This window comes from Pseudorasbora parva, chromosome 17 (genome assembly GCF_024679245.1).
Source record: "Pseudorasbora parva isolate DD20220531a chromosome 17, ASM2467924v1, whole genome shotgun sequence".
In the NCBI taxonomy this organism is placed as follows: Eukaryota; Metazoa; Chordata; class Actinopteri; order Cypriniformes; family Gobionidae; genus Pseudorasbora; species Pseudorasbora parva.
The window spans coordinates 27,683,866-27,705,697 of record NC_090188.1 but is presented as its reverse complement, the minus strand read 5'-3'; the positions used below and the strand labels follow the sequence as shown (position 1 = coordinate 27,705,697).

At 38.0% G+C, this 21,832-nt stretch overlaps 1 protein-coding gene across 1 annotated transcript; it reads left to right on the top strand.

Moving 5' to 3' along the window:
- The first annotated feature begins 162 nt into the window (after positions 1-162).
- On the top strand, positions 163-21,515 carry dcaf5 (ddb1 and cul4 associated factor 5). Its single transcript, XM_067422076.1, has 8 exons — positions 163-619; positions 4,555-4,698; positions 4,786-4,962; positions 5,440-5,569; positions 12,412-12,625; positions 16,161-16,227; positions 16,308-16,435; positions 18,735-21,515. The coding sequence occupies exons 1-8, from the start codon at positions 412-414 to the stop codon at positions 20,055-20,057; spliced, it is 2,391 nt and encodes a 796-aa protein (XP_067278177.1). The 5' UTR covers positions 163-411; the 3' UTR covers positions 20,058-21,515.
- The last annotated feature ends 317 nt before the right edge of the window (positions 21,516-21,832 follow it).

Genomic DNA, 21,832 nt, shown 5'->3' with positions numbered 1-21,832 from the left:
TTTAAGTATTAGTACAAAGTATGTTCACATTCCCCTAGCACACTGGTACTAAATGCAATAGTCAAGTACTGTATTAAGAGCAATACAGATTAAAGATCACAAATGATGCACAAAACGGCTGAAACACGTTATATAACATTCAATCAGACAGTACAGCACGGATTCTGATTCTGAGTTGTGTGATCCGGTCTTTTGACGTCATCGCCCTTGCACCGGAGCAGGAAGTGCCGGCGGTCGGTGGGACTCTAAACAACCTTCTGTTTTTGCTGCGCACTCTCATGCTGTACCGAGCAAACATGTAACAGTACATTCTCAAACCAAACCAGAACCCACCGAACCAGACCTGAGGTCAACCCCATGACGGCCGGGACACTCTATCGGCGACATTGAGACTCATTTACCGGAGGAGAGATGAAGGAGGTGCGGGGCTGCGGCATGCGGAGCGCCGTCGGGTTCCTCTCCCGCAGGTCGATCGGCGGACAGCCGAAGCTGAAGGAAGAGTTCCAGCGGCGCAGACTGGCCGGCTGCTCCAGCCTCTTTAAGAAGGACATGCTCGGCCACTTCGGCTGCGTCAACGCCATCGAGTTTTCCAACAATGGAGGCCAGTGGCTGGTGTCCGGTAAGATCCTCCGGTTCTGCACGCTGATCTTTTAATGTGGGTCAGCGAGAGAGAGAGACAGAGACGGGAGTCCCTAACAGAGTTTAGAATAAGCATTTAGAGCAAAACGTTCATGCATATCTCACAAACGAAGCCTTTGACTTGTTCCGACTTTGATGGGGTTGATTTGACATCATAATTTTCTGTGCGTTGCACATAAATAAATAGGAGAGGGGTTCAGTCTTTCTGTCTGTGTTTACAAGCATGTTATGGCAATAAGTAAAAATCTTTTTTACACAAAGGAATCAAACCAGTATTCATAAAGTACACTACATAATGTACACATGAGATAAAGACCAGTCTTCTAGAAAAAGCTTATTTATTCTACATGAAGTGGGTCGCCCCTCAGGGGCGTAACCATGTTGACATCACATGACCAGCCTTGTCATGCAATTGACAAAAGTTAGTAATAATTTACTAAGTTGCTACTAATAAACAATAAAAAAAAAGATTTACCCTGCCATAGTTCAAGGATAAATGGCAGGAAATCAAGCGCTACGTGCAAACAAATTATGGTCATAGCCGGTCATAGCCAGTCACTACACATAGAAAATTGTTTGAATTAAATACAAAAATACCCACTAAAAACTTCAAAATCTTCATATATCCATGCTGACAGGCATTAGTGCGAATAAGAGCCAGAAAAACCTTGACAAAAACACACTCAAAGAACATTTTAATGGCCATTGTAGGAAGTTCAGCCTGTGGAAGGGCCTCCATAGTTTTTGTCGTACTCTTTTTCTTGCTGACTCATTAATTGGTTGCAGCTGTTGCTGATTCTTTTGGCTTCACATTCATTCCTGGTTGAGTCTTTATTTTTGTCCTTTGTAAGTTTTTTGCACTTGCATATTTTTAGTCTTTATATTAGTGAACGCGCAGAATTCCAGAGAGTTCCCATGCTCATTGAAACAAGGAAATATCAGGCCATTAAATTATATCGTGCATTCAAGGCTTGGAACATTTTTCTAGTAATTGTCTATAAACTATTTAATCAGTTAGAATTTAGAAATTGCTTCCTCTCTAAACCCATTGTGCAGTACTGACTAGTAAAGACCATTGGTTGAAACGTTGAAGAGTGAAAGTGTAGTGCTTTTTTCCATTACACAGGTACAGAAATGTAGATGATGCCTGCAGTCAACTTTACCTTAGTTTCACTGCAAATCCTCAAAACTTCTGGTTCATTTTGCACAACAGATGTGACGCTAAAATAGCAGTAGGATGCTGTCGACATGTTTAATGACAAAAACGGGTAACAAGCAGGGCCGTAGTCAGGGTTTTATAGGGCCCACATCTGAGCTAGTGTCTCTTCCCCTCTTATAGATGAGGTTTGACTATTCTGTTTTTCAATGTCAGTTAAGCAAACATTGGGTGAGCTGATATTTAGCCTAAGATTTATTAATAATTTTCTGAGACAAGTTAATTTACTGAAGGCTACGAACACTAGGTAAATGATTTTATTAAATTAATTCACAATATTTACACTTTCATTATTAATTTGATACCTAATATGAAAACGCCTTCATTAATGTTTCTTGTCCCCTTACATTGACAGTTACTAATTATTACATTACATGAATCATAAATTACACAGGCCTATTTTCAATTAAAAATGGTGAAATTAGACAAAGGTTTATTAGTTTCAGTCAATCTCATGTCAATCTTGAGTACTTATAGAGTAGTATTGCATCCTTCATATCTCCGAAAAGTCTTTAGTTTTATTATATTTATAAAAGAAATATGGGCTGTACCGAGTGTTTCCGGAAAAAACCGAGCGCCTGGAGGCGTATCGTGTGGGCGGAGCTAAAGAATGACAAGCACGCAAAGCGATGACGTCCTTAAGCGTGGAGAAACTCATGGCTATCACAGATAATGATCCAGAATCATTCGGAGGCTGAAATAAATTGAACAGGAGAAACGGCAACAGCAGGATGTCAGTCTCTGTGGTATGTACTGTATTTAGTGGCCTGTCAACATTTGTGTCTTTACACGCAGTTTATGAGGACATGATTCGGTTTATGGACTATTGTATGTGATTAAACCTTAGCAGTAGCAAGCAAAACGGTTTTGCACGTCAGACTAGTGTAACGTTATACATAGAACAACAATGGAGTAACCGTTAGCGCATTTGAATGACGAAGCACGCGATCGTGTCGTTTACTGATGTTTACTCACGTGACGATAGCCAACAGCAGAGACATTTGAAGCAGTTTTACTCACCAGCTGCTTCCAAAGCAGGACCGAACCTTTCTCGCTGGGACCGCTCCGTCAAAAACACACTTCTTTGGTATGATTTGGTGAAGTCCTGACAGCAGTGAACGATGGAGATCCACTTTTGCGTCGCGACTGAAGCGATGTTGTGACGCTTCCCATCATTTCTGCGTTCAAATCGGGTCAAATGCAGCACTGCCTTCCCGGAATGCTGTGCTAAAGCGTTGAAGTCACCCATAGGAATAAAGTGGAGCTCGGCGCCTGAATCGACTGGATCTGCACCTGAGTGTTTACGGGCGTGCATTTCCTCTCTCGCTCTAGTCTCGCGTGCCCACACCCTACCGGGAGAAGAGCCGTACGGCCCATACAAGGACCTTCCGATCTATTAACGTCAAGTCGACCCATACTCGAAAAAAACTCTCAGAAACTTGTGAGAAACCGGAAGGAGTATTTTTAACACAGAAATACTCCATCAAACGTCCAACGTTAGTTTTTGAAACTTTGTCTATGTTTAGGATGGGAATCCAAGTCTTTAACAGTGTAAAAAGCTCAGTATGCAGGAAACAGCATTTCACCCCCCTTTAACTTTAACTACTTACTTCTTTTTTCACACTTTATGGCCATTTTTGTTTCTTCAACACTGTTTTATTGATTTTTGGAAACATTAATATTAAAACATACAAGTACATAAAACAATATACAAGGAAATTAAGACTATACACGTCAGAATAATAGTGCATTAATGATGTGGTGCATGCCAGGTTACACAGAAAATAAACTATTTGGTTCAGCTTCCTTCAAAAATCATATAAAGGGATTCCATACTTTAAAAAACTTTTCAGGGTTTCCCTTAATGATATATGTGAGTTTTTCCAAAAAATAAGACATTTCCTGTAACCATTGTCTAAAATGAGGTTTTGCAAATGATACATGCAAGTTTTGCTTGTAAATAAGCAGAAGATCTGTGGACAGGTGGTAATGTAGTTAAGTTTCAGAGAAAATATTTAATATACAAAGCTTAGGACCTTTGGTTGTAATCGTTCTGTTTCACCACCAATGATCAAAACTCTAAAATCTTTTACCAAAAGTGCTGTAAAGTTATGTATATTTTATGACTGTTTACTGAAGTGTCGCTCTTCGCTGGAATTCATGCCCAGCAACTTCTGTTAAAATAAATCCCGTCTACTTTGATTCGATCGGTCATCTCAAATAATTTTACATTGACGAGTGGTGACACCACAGAGGCAGCTCGGATGAGAAGATCTTAGTGCTGTCAATATCCTTGCAGCACTGAAGTAGTTTTAATACTTTATTAGGCATTTATTTCACAACCTTAATTATATACACCTCAGAAAAATACTGTGGTCCAGACCTCATAGCTGGCTCTGGTAATGGTAACAAGTGCTCTTGTGGAAATCCACCTTTTAAAATAAAATATGTCAATCTGTATAGTCTCACAATTACAGACTACGGTTCAAAAGATTAAAAAAAGTTATGGTGTGAGTTTTTATTATTATTATTACAGTTGTTTGACTACTGCTCAAAACTAGCTCCTCTTCTGTGATTTCTGTAAAACATCCAGATTGTGCGCATGTAACCCTACATTAAACCCTCTAGAAAATGATGTTGAAAGCAATGTTTATTGGTCGATTGCTCTGGTGAAGCCATTAACATGTCTTCTGTCTTAGGTGGAGATGACCGCAGGGTGTTGTTATGGCACATGGAGAAAGCGATACATTCTCGGGCTAAACCAATCAAGTTGAAGGGGGAGCACCTGTCCAACATCTTCTGCCTTGCGTTTGACAGCACCAACAAACGGGTTTTCTCAGGAGGTAGAGCAAGCAGCTGCTCAGATTCATAATGCTGCAGCTGTAACACAGGCTAGATCAAATGTCTAATGTTTCTGTCTGTCGCTGCAGGAAATGATGAGCAGGTGATTCTGCACGATGTGGAACGAGGAGAGACGCTCAATGTCTTCTTGCATGATGACGCTGTGTACGGCCTGTCCGTCAGTCCTGTTAATGATAACGTCTTCGCCAGCTCTTCGGATGATGGCCGAGTTCTCATATGGGACACACGAGAACCACCACATGGAGGTACACACAAGTGTAAAATTTAATGTCTTATTTTTTGGTGTGGCTCTATTTTGCTTAAATGACAAATACAGTATAGTCACATACAGCACAGTGTTTTAGGATATAAACTTCCCCCAGAAAAGTTTGGGGTCGGTAAGATTTTTAAAAAAGTTTTTAAAAGAAGCCTCTTTTGCTCACCAAGGCTGCATTTATTTAATCAAAAATACAGTAAACACAGTAATATTGTAAAATATGATTACATTTTAAAATAACTGCTTTGTTTTAATTCATTTTAAAATGTATTTTATTTTTGCAAAGCTGAACTTTCAGCATCATTACATCAGTCTTCAGTGTCACATGATTCTTCAGAACTCATGTTGTTTTTGTACTCAAGAAACATTGATTTGGAAAAATGTTGAGCTGCTTAATTTTTTGTGGAAACCATGATGTAACTGTTCCAGAAACCCTGGTTTACTCTTATTCTTTTGTGTATTTTAGAACCATTCTGTTTGGCCAACTACCCATCAGCGTTTCACAGCGTGATGTTTAACCCTGTAGAGCCACGTCTGCTGGCCACTGCAAACTCTAAAGAGGGGGTGGGTCTGTGGGACATCCGCAAACCCCGCAGGTGAGATGGAAATCGATCCCAAAAAAAACCCATAGGGCTATTTAAATTAGGGATGCACCAATTCGATACTCAGTATTGATATCGGTTCCGATCTGCAATTTGCCGGATCGGATATCGGTGGGACAGGGCCGATCCAAATTCGATTCTGTGCGTATTATATGCTGTTATTGATAAGCCTCAGTGCCCCACAAAAGGGACATAAACATTATAAAGCATCATCAGCGAGCATCATCATCATTCAAGCACTATATTATAAGTGTTCTGAAGCCATTCCATAGTTTAATGTGAGTACAGATTAATATTTAAGTCATTCAATTCAAGTTCACGTCAATGCATGTTCCCTCCGCTGCGGCTCAGTCACTCTCCATTCAGCTTTAAACTGTGTGTCGCGTTCGGTTACGACATTCATCACAATAAAACTCTCTCCAAGATGATTCATTGTTTCTGTTATAATGCTTGATCTGTAGATAACGCTCTATGGTTTCTCATAAAATTACTTTATCTTGCTCGTGTTTATTGCTGTGAATTGTGTTACTTTCTACCGGGTGTCTGTTAGATCACAACACCGGACTAGATATTGTATTGTTCTTCACACACACAGTAACTGAAATGTTAAACTGTTAAAAGAAATGGCTTAATAAAATATTGCATAGATACACTACGCGTTGATATGTCTTCCCTTTGTGTTTTGAACTTCTCAATGCGGATGGAGCACAGCGCGCTGTGACTCTATGTTGCTTTAAGTGAATCATCCTGCGCACGGGAATGCGCATACGTGCTTATTTGGTACTTTGTTGCTTCAAGCATATCATTATGCGCACATGATGTGCATATGCACTTTGTGGAGCTCTGTATTATAATACTTTTGCGCTATTAAGGTGCACTATGCAACTTTCCGTCCATTGGAGGGTGCCTATTCTAAAAAAAAAGGCGTATTTTGTAGGGATGAGTCACGATTTTCGAATATTCGATTAGTTGATTTAACTATAGAATATTGAATAGGCTGTGCGATTGTCATCTAAAAAAAAATCCAGGTTTGCTGCGCTGATGCGGTGGTGACGTGTTAATGTAACCAGCGGGTGGCGCGCGCTGTCAAAACCGCACGTAAAGGCTGTCAATCAATTCTCACACAACAAAAAAAAAACACATCATCATGCACACTACGTAGAGTCACGATGTCGAATAAGAGTTCTGTGTGGAGTTCTTATAATAAAATTAATGAAAAAGAAGTGCAGTGCAAACTCTGCCATGCGATGCTTGCTTATCATAGGTCAACCGCTACAAGGCACAGTCATCTGAGAGCAAAATACCCAGCAGGTCCATCCACAGGTCAGCAGCAATCAGTGGCTAGTTTTATGATCCGATCAACCAAGTCGGATGCTAGACGGGCAGAGCAAACAACGGCCCTCATCACGAAGATGATCGCTAAAGATATGCTTCCGATCAACTTTGTAGAAGGAGAGGGTTTGAGAAGTCTGATGGAGTTTGTAGAACCCGAGTTTACTGTCCCGTCTAGACCATTGGTCTCTCTCCCTCTCTTTCTTCATATATGTAGCCTTTAAACCGTTTTAAATTACTAGCGAATAAAAGCGATAACGTTCCAGTGGACAGATATCTATCATTGATTTTTTTTTTTTTTTTTTTTTTTTTTTTTTACGAAACATGCAAACATATCACCATTTATACAACAACAAGCTAGAAAGTCGACAAAGCAATTTCGGCCAGAATTACTGTAGCCTAATCGGTAATCAGCATTGAGAAAAATGTAAAATGCTTATTCCTCGCTTAATTTTTTATATAGGTTGCACGTGAGGTTATTTTACCCGAACCAGACTCAGCTTTCTACAGCCTGGTTGCACGTGAGGGGAAAAAAGCCTTCTCCACTTAAGAGTTGTATAGACTACTTTTAAGCACTTTTTATTTTAATATAGGCTATCTCTTTACATAAATATTATTGTCTACTTAAAAAAACTGATCTCGTTATTTTTCCAATCCAACTAATGATGCATCTGCGCTTTCTATATTGCGCATGAGGGAAAAAGGTTCCTTCCACTTGAGAATAGTTGTGGACTTTTAAACACTTTTTATTTTAATATCTCTTTACATAAATATTTTTTATCCTTAAACTGTAATTTCGTTATTTTACTAACCCAACTAATTAGCCTACTCAGTGCTTTCTAGGTTGCACTTGAGAGAAAAAGCTTCCTTCCATTAAGAGTAGTGTAGGCCTACTTTCAGGCACTTTTTAATTTAATATATTTCTTTACATAAATATTATTTTCTATTAAAAAATATATATAATTTCGTTATTTTTCTAACCCAATTAATGACTCCGCGCTTTCTAGGCTATCGTTGCACGTGAGGGAAATAAGCTTCCTTCCACTTAAGAAGAGTTTATGCACTTTATGTCGCTTTACATAATTTTTTTTAACTAAGTTTTTTTTAACTATAATTTAGTTATTTTTCTGAACAAACTAATTACTCACCCGTGCTTCCAATTGGTTGCACGCACTTTTCTCGGAGATAGGGCCTATTCATTTTTGATTTTGCCTATTTTTATAAACGGTCGTTCGTGTAGCCTATAGTTCATGACCACTTTACAATATTTCATCAACATAGTTTATTTTGAAGCCTATTCTGTTTTCTTGTACAAAATAAAATATTTTTTAAGTTAAATGCAGAGTAGGCTATAGCACTATTCGCACGGGATAAGTATTATCTAGGGACCTCTCAAATTAGGCTAATCCCCCACATCTGAGTTTTGCGTAATAAATAAAAAACGAAATTATGTTTATTTATTACTATAAAATAATCAAAACGAAATCGATGCCTGTTTAATGATTTCATACAGCTATATCTATAACGAAGTCTTGACATCATATCCGGGTAATAAGTCAGTAAATTCGAGTAAAATCACAGGCTTTGCTTATCCCGTGCAAATGCGCGCCACGCAAAACTCAGATGTTCGGCCAGAATTACTGTAGCCTAATCGGTAATCAGCATTGAGAAAAATGTAAAATGCTTATTCCTCGCTTAATTTTTTATATAGGCCTAGGTTGCACGTGAGGTTATTTTAGTAATTTCTAAATCACAGAGGTCCCTAGATAATACCAATACCGTGCGAATAGTGTTTAAGACGTATAAAAAAGACCAGAAGATCAATATTTGTGTAGCCTGCCTGACACGGTATTTTCACAGATCTCATCTCTCATCATTTAGCCTATTTAAAATGGCATAAATGCATCAGTTATATTCTCAATTTAATTTACAGAGCCATCCCTACAAAGTTTTTAGGTTAACTATAGAAGAGACTTAGTGTGTGTCGCACTCGCAAGAACGGGCGTGGCATCAGGATGATTGCGTGATGTTGGTCAGCCTTCACGGCACAACCCGACTGTAGCCTACATTACGATGAACTTGAGTGCACATTAAATGAAAGGCATTTAGGATATTATCCACACATTTTCCCCCGGCCTTTATTTGTTTGTGCTGACCACGCCACTATCAGAGACCCGGCGTTTAATTGACCAAAGGCTTTTATTTAAGGATATACCTATGCCAGTTTGCGTGCATGCGGGGGAGGGGTGCGATTTTCGAATAATATTCGAATAATTCCCAGCGATCATCGAATATTATTTTTCCTTGTAATGCACATCCCTAGTATTTTGATGACGCCAGGTGTGAGCGCAGTATCTTGGGACATGTGGTCTTCACCTCACAGCTGGTGGAAAATAGGACTCGGGCAGAAATCATGTTCATGGATGCAGTTATTAACGTTACTGTAGTGTAAAGCAGAGCAGGACCGAGTGTTGTGGGGCTGAGCACAGCCGCTGGAGCAATTGTTATACAAACACACGGCTCGCGAGTACCGGGACTTTTATTATGACGGGACGGGACACAGTCGCCGGGCGATTGTTGCTATATGATGCTGCCTAAAAATATACACTATACATTTAAAATAAATGTAATTTCTAAGTATATAGGCCCTATTTCTATAAATATATTTGCTTGTTTTTCATGAATGTTTTTTGTGTAACATTTTACCTGATTTACAGCTACACTTATTCACTTTTTTGGTTTCCTTTATTTTTCTCCCGCTAAAGGTTTAGATTTAATACAATTATTGTGCACTTGTTATTTTGTAACTTTTGCTGCTGAATTATCCACTAATCTAATTTATTCACCATCTATAGTAGTATTTTTTTCATAGATTGCTTTTTTTTATTTGTAGTTTTTCTTTATAATGAAGTTGTCTGTATTTAGTAGATTGTGTTTAACTCACAAAAGAGTGATTATCAATTCAACACACTGAGTTTTAAACAACTGCATTGGTATCGGATCAGTTTAGTATCGGTATCGACCGATACTCATAATTTTTAATATCGGATCGGTTCAGAAAAAATGGTATCGGTGCATTCCTAATTTAAATGTTTTCTTTCAAAGGCCAAAAAGGGCCAAACATTATTTAGATATCAGATCTCCGCGTGAAACATACTGTTTTATTATTTTGGTATACGAGTGGACGAGCACTGGACGAGCAAGTTGTGCGTATGTAGAGTTGGAGCAGCACACGTCCATTGTGCTTTCACACAATGAACAGCGGCTTGTGTACGGCAAATACGGACGAGTATCGTCCATTGTCACATTTTTCAGGTGCTCTCCTACAACCGCTGTTTTTCATGTGCTTTGATTTATAATGGACAGCATACTCTACTGCGATACGACCATGTTTCCCCTCCTACTGTCCCATACATGAGCAAATAACATGCTGTATATGTAGTTTACATGATAAAAGTATCTTAACGTTAAGATATACCTCTAGATTGGATTATTTAAACAGGGCTTTGAAGTTTGGGCAAAAACTATTCTATTTTATTTATCACAGCGCTAGAACGTCAAATGGTGATTGTGAAACACGGAACAACTCGCTTGTAAGATTTTATGGTGACTTGTTTTATTTTTCATGTTAACTTTTGTATTTTGACCAAAAACAATGCACTGTGGCTTTAAATCTTGAGCGGCCCCGTAAAAATAGACTCTGCTTATGCGTCCAGTGTTCAACAGGCATGAGAGAGAATTTCAAAAAGACTTCCGAAGTTCATATTTTTGACAGTATCCAACACAAAAATGGGTAATGCAAAACGTTTTTCCATAGTAATTTTTTTGTTGTTGCATTTTTAAGTACATAACCATTCAAAAGTTTGGGCTCTGTACAATAAAAAAAAAGAAGTTAATCAAAGATGCAATACATTGTAAAAGTAATGGTAAAGACATTTATAAAGTTAGAAAATATTTCTTTTTCACATAAAGACGATTTTTTTTAAAAAAACTCTATTTTTATGATTTCCACAAAATAGCACAATTGTTTTCAACTTTTATAATAAGAATAAGAATAAATGTTTTGAGCATCAAATCAGAGTATTACACTGATTTCTGGAGGATCATAACACTGAAGACGAGTGTTTGTATTTGAATGAATTGAAAGAGCCGTTTCATGTCTATCCTTGAATTACTTAATTAGTCATGATTGATATAGGATTAAGAAATTAATTAGTAACACGTAATTCAGTACTTTTTGGGGAGAGTAATTTGTACAATAATTAATTACAATAATTAAGTAATTACACTCCTGAAGATTATTAGTGATTTTATTTATATTGTTTTTTAGAATTTTTGTACAGCACAATGGTCAGTGACTGATGGACCAATGGATTGTGCTTTATAAATAAATTACCTAACTACTTACCAAATAAGTAAATAAATTGACAAAGAATTAATCTGAGACTGCAGAAGTCTAAGAGGAAAATGAAAGTTGCAGAATTGGCGGCAAGAGACTATTCAAATGTACAATTTAGTGTCATTATGCAAACATGTTTGGCTGCAATTGGCTAATCAGAATCAAATTTGACAGAGTGGTGTTTATGAACACAGCTAAACAAGGTCAAATATGTTTGGTAAGAGATTGAACGCATATGCTTCGGTCCAAATATGGGCTAAAAAAATCTAGCTGAAGGCCAGCTCTATCATCATAGCTGCCTGCTGTACTGCCTGAGAGCAGCAGAGGACAGCAGAGCTTGAGTAAAGATGTTCTCAGTGTGCTCAGTGTATATACATTGCCCATGTTATACTATTTTCAAAGGTTCCTAATTTTGTTTTGAAGGTCTCCTATAATAGATTTACATGCATTATAGGTTAAAATAAATAAATACATTCTAATAATATGCATTGCACATCACCTCGTTTGTTAAAGAGTCCGATATCGGTTAATTCGAAGATTCAGTCTGAAACCTCGCCTTTCCGAGGGCCTACTCTCCTCTGATTGGTAAGACTGGCCAGGCTGTTGTGATTTGGTTTACCACTTACAGTGTGTGTTGGAAACAAGATGCCTATTACCACAAGTCTATCTGAATTTTATCTCAGGAGGCTTCTACAGTGCGTAATACGAACAGTAAAAATGCCGTTGATTGTTTGTATGGGGCTAAATGCTGACAACACCGCCTTCTCTATATGTCGACTCGACAACACAAACCAAACTCAAACTAGTGTTTGAGGGCAGGTCAAAGTAAATGCATTATGCAAATGTGTTCCATTGTTACATAGGTATGTAACAGGAAGTAAGACTGGAATGGCTGATTTTTCAGCAGTTCAGAGATGATTTTCTTTTAGGAGACAATAACTTTTTGTCATGCACTTTGATTTTTAATAATTTGCAGACATTTTACATTCACAAACAGCTATATTACGCACTGCATGAAAGGTAATATTCAAAATAGCATTTATATGGAGGGATAATGATCTTTTATAATTAACTATTTTCCTTTGTATCTCTCTCTGTGCTGTAGCTCTCTGTTGCGATATGGAGGGAGTTTGTCTCTTCAGAGTGCCATGAGCGTTCGCTTTAACAGCACGGGGACTCAGCTGCTGGCTCTGCGCAGACGTCTACCTCCCGTCCTGTACGAGCTCCACTCTCGTCTGCCCAGTTTCCAGTTTGATAACCAGGGCTACTTCAACTCCTGCACTATGAAGAGTTGCTGCTTCGCTGGAGACCGAGATCAGGTTAGATAAACTCTTGGGATGTGCAAAACTTAGACGCCAAAACTATGTGGGCCAAAAACCTTTTCATTTTTCATTGATTGCCATCCAGAAATTGAAGGTCACTTTTAGCAAGCAGCATATACACTACAGTTCAGAAAGGTTTGGGGGTCAGTGATATTTTTATTTGTTTTTATTTATTTATTTGTATCTAGCACATATGCATTCAAATAATTGAAAGTGACAGTAATACCATGTATTTTACAAAAAGTCATACGGGTAATGTTTTTCCTGAATTTTTTTATGGATTTATACATCAGTTGTCCAAATGAATTGCTTAGAAATGCATATTACTACTACTAATATTTTTTTTAATTTTATTTTATATACAGTAGGACATTAACTAAATATCTTCATGGAACATGATCATGAGGATTTTAGGCAAAAAAGAAAAGTCTTTCATTTTGACCCATACAATGTATTGTTGGCTATTGCCACAATTACAGGTCCTTCTAAAAAAAATTAGCATATTGTGATAAAGTTCATTATTTTCCATAATGTAATGATAAAAATTAAACTTTCATATATTTTAGATTCATTGCACACCAACTGAAATATTTCAGGTCTTTTATTGTTTTAATACTGATGATTTTGGCATACAGCTCATGAAAACCCAAAATTCCTATCTCAAATTTTTTTTTCATCCGACCAATAAAAGAAAAGTGTTTTTAATACAAAAAAAGTCAACCTTCAAATAATTATGTTCAGTTATAGACTCAATACTTGGTCGGGAATCGTTTTGCAGAAATGACTGCTTCAATGCGGCGTGGCATGGAGGCGATCAGCCTGTGGCACTGCTGAGGTGTTATGGAGGCCCAGGATGCTTCGATAGTGGCCTTAAGCTCATCCAGAGTGTTGGGTCTTGTGTCTCAACTTTCTCTTCACAATATCCCACAGATTCTCTATGGGGTTTAGGTCAGGAGAGTTGGCAGGCCAATTGAGCACAGTAATACCATGGTCAGTAAACCATTTACCAGTGGTTTTGGCACTGTGAGCAGGTGCCAGGTCGTGCTGAAAAACGAAATCTTCATCTCCATAAAGCTTTTCAGCAGATGGAAGCATGAAGTGCTCCAAAATCTCCTGATAGCTAGCTGCATTGACCCTGCCCTTGATAAAACCCAGTGGACCAACAGCAGTTTTGAGTAATGAACCAGGCTGGGAGTTTTTAAAAGCCTCAGGAATCTTTTGCAGGTGTTTAGAGTTAATTAGTTGATTCAGATGATTAGGTTAATAGCTCGTTTGAAGAACCTTTTCATGATATGCTAATTTTTTGAGACAGGAATTTGGGGTTTTCAAGAGCTGTATGCCAAAATCATCAGTATTAAAACAATAAAAGACCTGAAATATTTCATTTGATGTTCAATTAATCTAAAATATATGAAAGTTTAATTTTATCATTACATTATGGAAAATAATAAACTTTATCACAATATGCTAATTATTTGAGAAGGACCTGTATACCCGCGTGACATACGACTTTGTGGTTCAGGGTCACAATTCTGTTCTTTTGAACTTTCTAATAACTGTTTGCAACATTAATAACAATAGGAAATGTTACTTGAGCACCAACTCATGGAACTCATTGAAGGATCATGAAGACTAAAGTAATGATGCTGAAAATGTTCCATTACAGGAATTAATTACTATTTTAAAATATATAAACAGTTGTTTTAAATTACAATGATATTTCACAATATTAAGATTTTTTAATCAAATAAATGCACCCTTTTTCACATAGGAGACTTCTGTAAAAAAAAAAAAAACATGTGAAAATCTTTATAAATTATATTTCAAATATTTTGTTATATTATAGTAGTAGTAGATATTCTAGTATGGTATATTTTTCTATTTATAATTTTTTCGATAATCGGGAGATAACTGAGATGGAAAGGTATTAATTTTCAGCTGGTCATATGATCTCTCAGTCACCATGTAGCCAACATGAGACGATCCTCTCCATGTAGAAAAACTGCTTTTATTAAGCTGCTGATTTGACCGTGTCTACTGAGCCTGTCTCACATGAGTGCACACGTCATATTTTAAGAAGTCCTTTTTATTTCTGTTCTTTTATGTTTAATTCTTGGGTGCTTCTGCATAATTATGCTGGTTTAAGGCCATGTCCATCAGACCACGATCAGACAGGTTTCTTAGGGATTCACTTTGGATTCTTCTGTTAAGCTAGTCAGAGCATAACAGAATGGACTAAACCAATAAATATAGATAAACTCATTAGTTAGCTATCTTGACCTATCCCCAATAAAGATTATCTTTCTGTCTATTTGTCTATCTGTCATCTACACACACAAAGTTGAGTGAACAAATGACTAACTTGTGACTAACTTAACCAGTCCCTTAAGTCTGGTAATGGGGAGAAATATAACAGTGTGTGAATGTTACTGATCACTGATGGCATACAGGTTTCTGAGTTCACGTGTGCACATGAGTGTGTATCCGTTTGTGGGTTGGTGGATGAGTGTGTGTCAGTGGGTTGTAGATGGTGTGTGTGTGTTCAGGTATGTTCAGTGAGGGAATGTTGGGTTACGGCTTGTAGAAGCTTGTTTTATCAGTGTTGAATCTAAAGCCCAGCAGATGCTTTTCTGTCTGCCTGCGTTTGTGTGTGTGTTGGTCTTTTGGGTTCTGTGTTTAGATTTTTTTGTTTCTTCAGCTGTTTCTCCTCTCTCTTTCTGTCTGACTGTCGTACACCTCCTTCTACAGAATGGTGGATCCTCCTCCCTAAATCCTCTCTATCCTCTGAACAACTTCTAAATAGTTTTTAGAAGTTGATTAAATGTAAGATGTCCCCAAAGAAAGGTTACTTGTAGATTTTTTGGGGGGGAAACTATTTTGTATTATTATATATTATATTATAAATAATATACATTTTGTGTATTATTAAAATGTATTTATTTAAAATGCATTTACAATACTCTACCAAGTTTGCAGTCAGTAAAATTTCTTTATATTTTTGAAAAAAGTCTTGTTGCATTTATTTGATTAAAAACAGAAGAATTGTGAAATATTATTGCCACTTATTATTACTATATTATAAATATATTTTAGACGTATTTATTCATGTGATGGCAAAGCCAATCATTACTCCAGTCTTCAGTGTCACATGATCCTTCAGAAATCATTTCTCAAGTAACATTTCTTATTATTATCAATGTTAAATTCAGCTTTGTATTTTTGTGGAAACAGTTATACATTTATTTCAGGATTCTTTGATGTATAGATAGTTTTAAGAAGAGCGTTTATTTTAACTGACGATTTATTAATATAATCGATTTATTCTAATCGAACTGGCTACAAACTTTTGAATGGTAATAGTTTTTTTTATTTTAATTTTTAAATCTTTGTGTGCAATAGTGCTGCAGTGTTGTGTACAAATATATAATTCAAGAAACTTGTCTGTGGAGGCATATATCATGTCATATTTCTTTAGAACCCTTCGGATATAAGTGCTTAGTTTGTGTGCAATAATATATCTCTGTGTTTTCAGTACATCTTGTCTGGCTCAGACGATTTTAACCTTTACATGTGGAGAATCCCCAGTGACCCTGAAGCAGGTAAACACACACTCATGCACAAGGTAACCATGTCTAATGTTGTTGTTATTTATGGATGCATTCTCTCTGTGTCTCGGCAGGAGCTGCGGGTCGAGTGGTAAACGGGGCATTTATGGTTCTGAAAGGTCATCGGTCCATTGTGAATCAGGTCCGATTTAACCCTCACACGTACATGATCTGCTCCTCAGGTGTGGAGAAGGTCATTAAGGTTAGTTGTTACTTTCATACAAACATTAAAAAAGCTGTATTTAGAACAAACAGATGTATTTCTGCAGATTGATTTAAAGGGATAATACATTTCTAGGAATACAATCTTATATCATTTATTCACCTTTATTTTGTTCTAAACCTTTTTTTTTTCTTCCAAGAAATGCAAAAAGATATGTTCATGCTGCTCTTTTCCATACTAAAACAGTGAATGGTTATTGATGGGTGGATTTAAATGACTCTTAAAGTAATTCATATGGATTGTGTATTATGTTCCAAGTTATGGAAAGTCATACAATAGCTTTGTGAGGAACAGACCACAATTTAAGTTGGTGTTCATTTAAAATCATCATCTCCACTGTAGCTCTAATCTCATTTGACAGCACTGTTTCTCACATGCACTAGCATTCACAAGTTTGGTATTCAGTAAGACAAGGACACATTAAATTGATTAAAAGTGACAATAAATACTTTTACATAGATGCAAAATAATTCAGTTTCAAATAAAGACTGTTCTTGTGAACTTTCCATTCATCAAATAATCCAGGGAAAAAAATCATGGTTTCCACAGAAATATTAGGCAGAATGACTGATTTTCAACTTTAATAATAAGAAGAATTTCTTGAGCATCAAATCATCATATTAGAATGATTTCTGAAGGATCATGTGACTCTGAAGACTAGAGTAATGATGCTGAAAATTCAGTAAAAATAAACTATATTTTAAATACATTTTCAATATAAAACCATTTAAAATTTTGATTAATATTTTGATTTGTATTTTTTATCAAATAAATGCCTTGGTGAGCGAAAGAGACTTTTCAAAAATATTGAAATTAGATAGCTACCTTATCACAAACATCATAAGACATTTTAATTACTTTTGTATTACTTTTATGGTGTATTGTTATCATATTTGGAGCTCAATGGCACCCCCGTCCCATTTATTTTCACTGTGGAAGAGAGAAGTGTGAGCATTCTACTTTGCATCTCTTTTGGAAAGAAAGTCAAACAGGTTTGGAAAAACATGAAGGTGAATAAATGGATGAAATGGGATTTCTTCTGGGTAAACTATTTTTGCCTGACACGGGCAGACCTGCCACACACACATGCACACAGAGGTAAAGATTCTGCGTGTGTTGAAAGATTATCGTGTCTGGACATGTGTCTGCTACGTTAAGTCTTAAATGAATTTCTGCTGTTGCTCGTTCAGCCACCCTTAAAACCCTGAAAGCACCGAATCTAGGCATGATTTTACCCGTCTCACTCTTTACCTGTCTCGCTCTTTTTCTCTGGATTTACCTATATCATAAAGCAGAGGGTTCCAGTTTCACAACCGCAGCTTCCTGAAATGCATAACGTAACCAGCGGTTACTTGCTGGTTAGCGATGTCATAAACACAAAGACCACAAGGTCTTCATTTTTTTGGGTGGTTTTTTTTTCAGCTGTCATGTTCTGTGTGAGTTTTTCTTAAGTGTTGTCATGTGCTGTAAGAGTTAGACTGTAGTTTATCTTTTGCTTGTGGTTCTTGTGAAATGTTTGGCAGGCAGTAGATGTTGAGTAACACTTGCACACTGTGGGCCAGTTCTTACTCACTAAATTTGATTTTGTCAGAGACCATCTTGGCTGTTTTTATATAACACGCAAAGAGACAGACATCTGCTGTGTTTGTACAGTCGTAGACGTAGATAGTGATTTAGACATTTATGTTTCTTGAACATATTTGGGATGTTAGGCCTGTTTTACTCTTGTGCACGAGCAGCGAGTAAACGGCACTGTGGTGTAACTGCAAAAGTTGTACATTCACATTGACAGCACATCACTTTCTGAAGGATCATGACACTGAAGACTGAAGTAATGATTCTCAAAATTCAGCTTTGCCATCGCAGTAATAAATTACATCTAAAGTATATTCAAAAAGAAAACGCTTATTTATTTTTTGGTCAAGTAAATGTATTTATAAATAAGACAATTTTAATTTATATGTTTCTAAATGCTTTTATCTTGCTCAATGGAAATATTGTCTTGCTTTGAAACCGTAATTATTTTCCTGTTTAAGTTTGTTTTCAATAGGTATGTTTATACATCTAAAATTAATAATTGTAGGGGACACTGCCAACTTAATACAAAGTAAATTAAAAGTTTAGTACAATAATAGCAAATGTAATATTTTTCTTTCTTTAAATTTTAGGAAGAAAGTCTCTTGTAAACTTGTTAATATGGGGAAAATGAAATCATAACTCATTTGATCCTCTTTTACTCTCTCTCTCTCTCTCTCTCTCTCTCTCTCTCTGTCTGTAGGTATGGAGTCCGTATCAACAACCAGATAGTGTTGGAGATCTTGAAGGGCTGGTGGAGGACAAATCTCGCTCTCTCTACACTCATGAGGAATACATAAGCCTGGTCCTCAACAGCGGAAGCGGCCTGTCACATGATTACGTCAGCCAGTCAGTGCAGGAGGACCCACGAATGATGGCTTTCTTCGACTCGCTTGTTCGGCGTGAGATTGAGGGGTGGAGCTCAGACTCGGACAGCGATTTGAGCGAGGGTGCAATTCTGCAGCTGCACGCTAGAGCTCGGCGATCCACGCGCTCGACGCGCTCCATGCCGCAGTCTGCCGCTAATGTAACCGCCGCACAACATAGTGACTCTGACCCCTCCTCTTCATCTTCATTGGCTGGACCAGAAGCGTCTGGGAGTGAGCGGACTGATCAGGACAGGAACGGGTCTCAGAGGAGCCGGGCAAGGCCACGTGCATCTGCATTTCTGCTGGACCTTGTGAATGAGGACTCCGATTCCAGTGGGTTCTGGTTGGATCCGATGCCCCGTCCCAGATCGCCTAGTCCCCGTGAGAACTCTAGCCTTTCTAGCCACGCCTCCTCAGCAGCTGTGGCCTCCAGTTCTAGCTCCTCTCCCAGCTCGTCTTCTAGCTCCTCCTCAAGCACAGACGGAGTTGACGAGGAGTTGCGGAGGAGCAGGATGCGACAGCGCAACGCAGCCAGGTGGAGGCGCCACATTGGCCTTTCTGGAAGAGAATCTGCGCACAATCACGGTGCAACAGATTTCTCTAACTATCCCAGCATTTCCGTCCACGATCCGTCGTCACCTTCTTCGTCTTCAGGGGACGAAGTTCGACCTTTCAGGAATCGTGGCAAAGCAAAGCAGAGCAGACAGGTCTCAAGTCCCACGCACTTATCTGACAGACAGTCACAATCGCAGTCTAGATGCAGGCGCCGCATCACTTCCTCTCTATCGGGTGGTGACACCCCTGTGGAGAGGGCGAAATCACGAGTGGGCTTTCTCGCAGAGTCCGGGGAGGAACTAGAGCGAGGGAGAACTAGCGGGGAAGAATTAAGTGCTGTGGAGGAAATAAACGCGACAATCAGCAGTCGCGCCACAGCAGCTGGGGTTAATGGACGTCCACACGCAGATGAGAACCTTGCAGACTCTATTCACCCAGAATGCTCTGGGGTAGACACAGAACTCCGTAAGAACTCTGGTGACTCCAGGACCCAGGGGGAGCCCTCTGGAAAGGAGTCTGCCAGTGTTTCTGGGAAACGGACTTGTTCGGACTCGGGAGACGAGGAGGATTCTCCATCGGAGAAGAGGGCGAAAATGTGGTGATGTCACAGATGTCACAACTCACTGGCTCAGAGTCAAACTTATTTTGAGTTGTTCATCTTTGGACTCTTTCAATGTCTTTTGGTTTATATTTTTTGAACCAACTCCTTTTATCTAATGTCATGCGTTCTGGGGTCACACCACAGTGATGACACTAAAAAAAATATATTAGTGATATTAATATGTTATCAGAAGAAAAAAAATAACTGCAGTGCTTTTGGTTTCCTAATATTTTAGTTCCACTGAACCTGTAACCTTTATGTTGGGGGGGTTCTGGTTAGGTTTTGGGCTGGGAGGAAAAAAAGGGATTGGAGAGCATTTCTACAAGAATGCCTGTTGTGAGTCTGTATCAGTGGAACTTGGGTGGGGTGGGGGGTGGGGTGAAAACAGTGTTTCCATGGTAACCTCATTGAACAGCAGCTGTTTGAGTTGTGCATTAAAGTTCTGTTCCAGTGTTTCCATAGAAACCGTCTTGTGATATCTCATCTTCCTCATCGTACACCATTCTAATCATCATCAAACAGGAAGTAGCCTGCTGTAATTTCTGGGTGAGTGTTCATGGATATTCCGATGTGAGAATGGTCACCATGGTGATGCATCAGTATCTGCTCTCCATCTGTCTAATGGAGCAGCTTGCAGGGCCAAGTGAAAGATTTATGAGAACATAAATGATAATGTTTTAGGTCAGCGGTGGACGTGTTGTCTTAAACTCTTCATCTATGATTACGTGATTACCTTACAAATTGGACCAAAACAGATATTTTAAACATTTAAAGTCATTGCTAACCACCTCACTAATACACACATTTAAGCATCAGTGGATGGTTGCATAAACTAGGCTACTTTTAAAAGTTAATCGTCATTTTTTTTTTGTTTAAGACCGATCATTACTCAGTTACATAAAAATGCAGATTTGGTATTTGATACTGAAAGTAAGACTGATTTCCCTCTAACTAACTGCTAGTTGGTCATATTATTAAAACACAGTCTTAACATAATGGCTATGTTTATGCAACTGGCCCCTGGTTTGACTAAAAGTTAGCATTTATATTTTCCAATCAGCCTTATTCACCTCAGAAGTCGTTATTCTGTACTATATATAAATTATGCAAACTCTGTGTCTGTTACAATAACAGTATCATGACCACAGTCAGAAAATATTTGCAAACTCTAGCATATTTATTTTCATGTCTTTTAAAGAACAGCCTTCAGTAAATAATACCATTCAAGGCAAGTGTTTGGGGTCATAGTTTGGTAACATAGTTAACAAAAATTATATTGCAAATGGAACCCATTCGTTTGATCATTTTATCAAAAAAATCCTGGAGAAAGGTATCCTGTTTTTTTATTTTTTTATATTGAGCTGCAACACTGTTTTCAACATTGGTATTGATAAAACGTTTCTTGAGCAGAAAACCAGTATATTAGGATGATGTCCGAAGGATTATGACACTGAAGACTGGAGTAATGATGCATCACAGGAAAAAATTACATTTAAAATGAACTAAACGTGCCAAATGAATTGAACTCTCACAGTTATCCCCTGATTGTTTTACAAAGAGAAGAGAACGCTTTGTGGGAGCCCTGTGAATCTAAATGCAGTGATTGAGTTTGACACAAACTCCACTGCAGAACAGCTCCTGCGGCAGATGATGAACAGATTCAACTCATGGCATCTAGAGAATTCACAGTATCACTGTAGTATTTGTTTAATGCAAGCCCGTGGATGAGAAACAGGTCGCTCTTTAGGAAGTGACCTACAGCTTTTCCACTCCCCA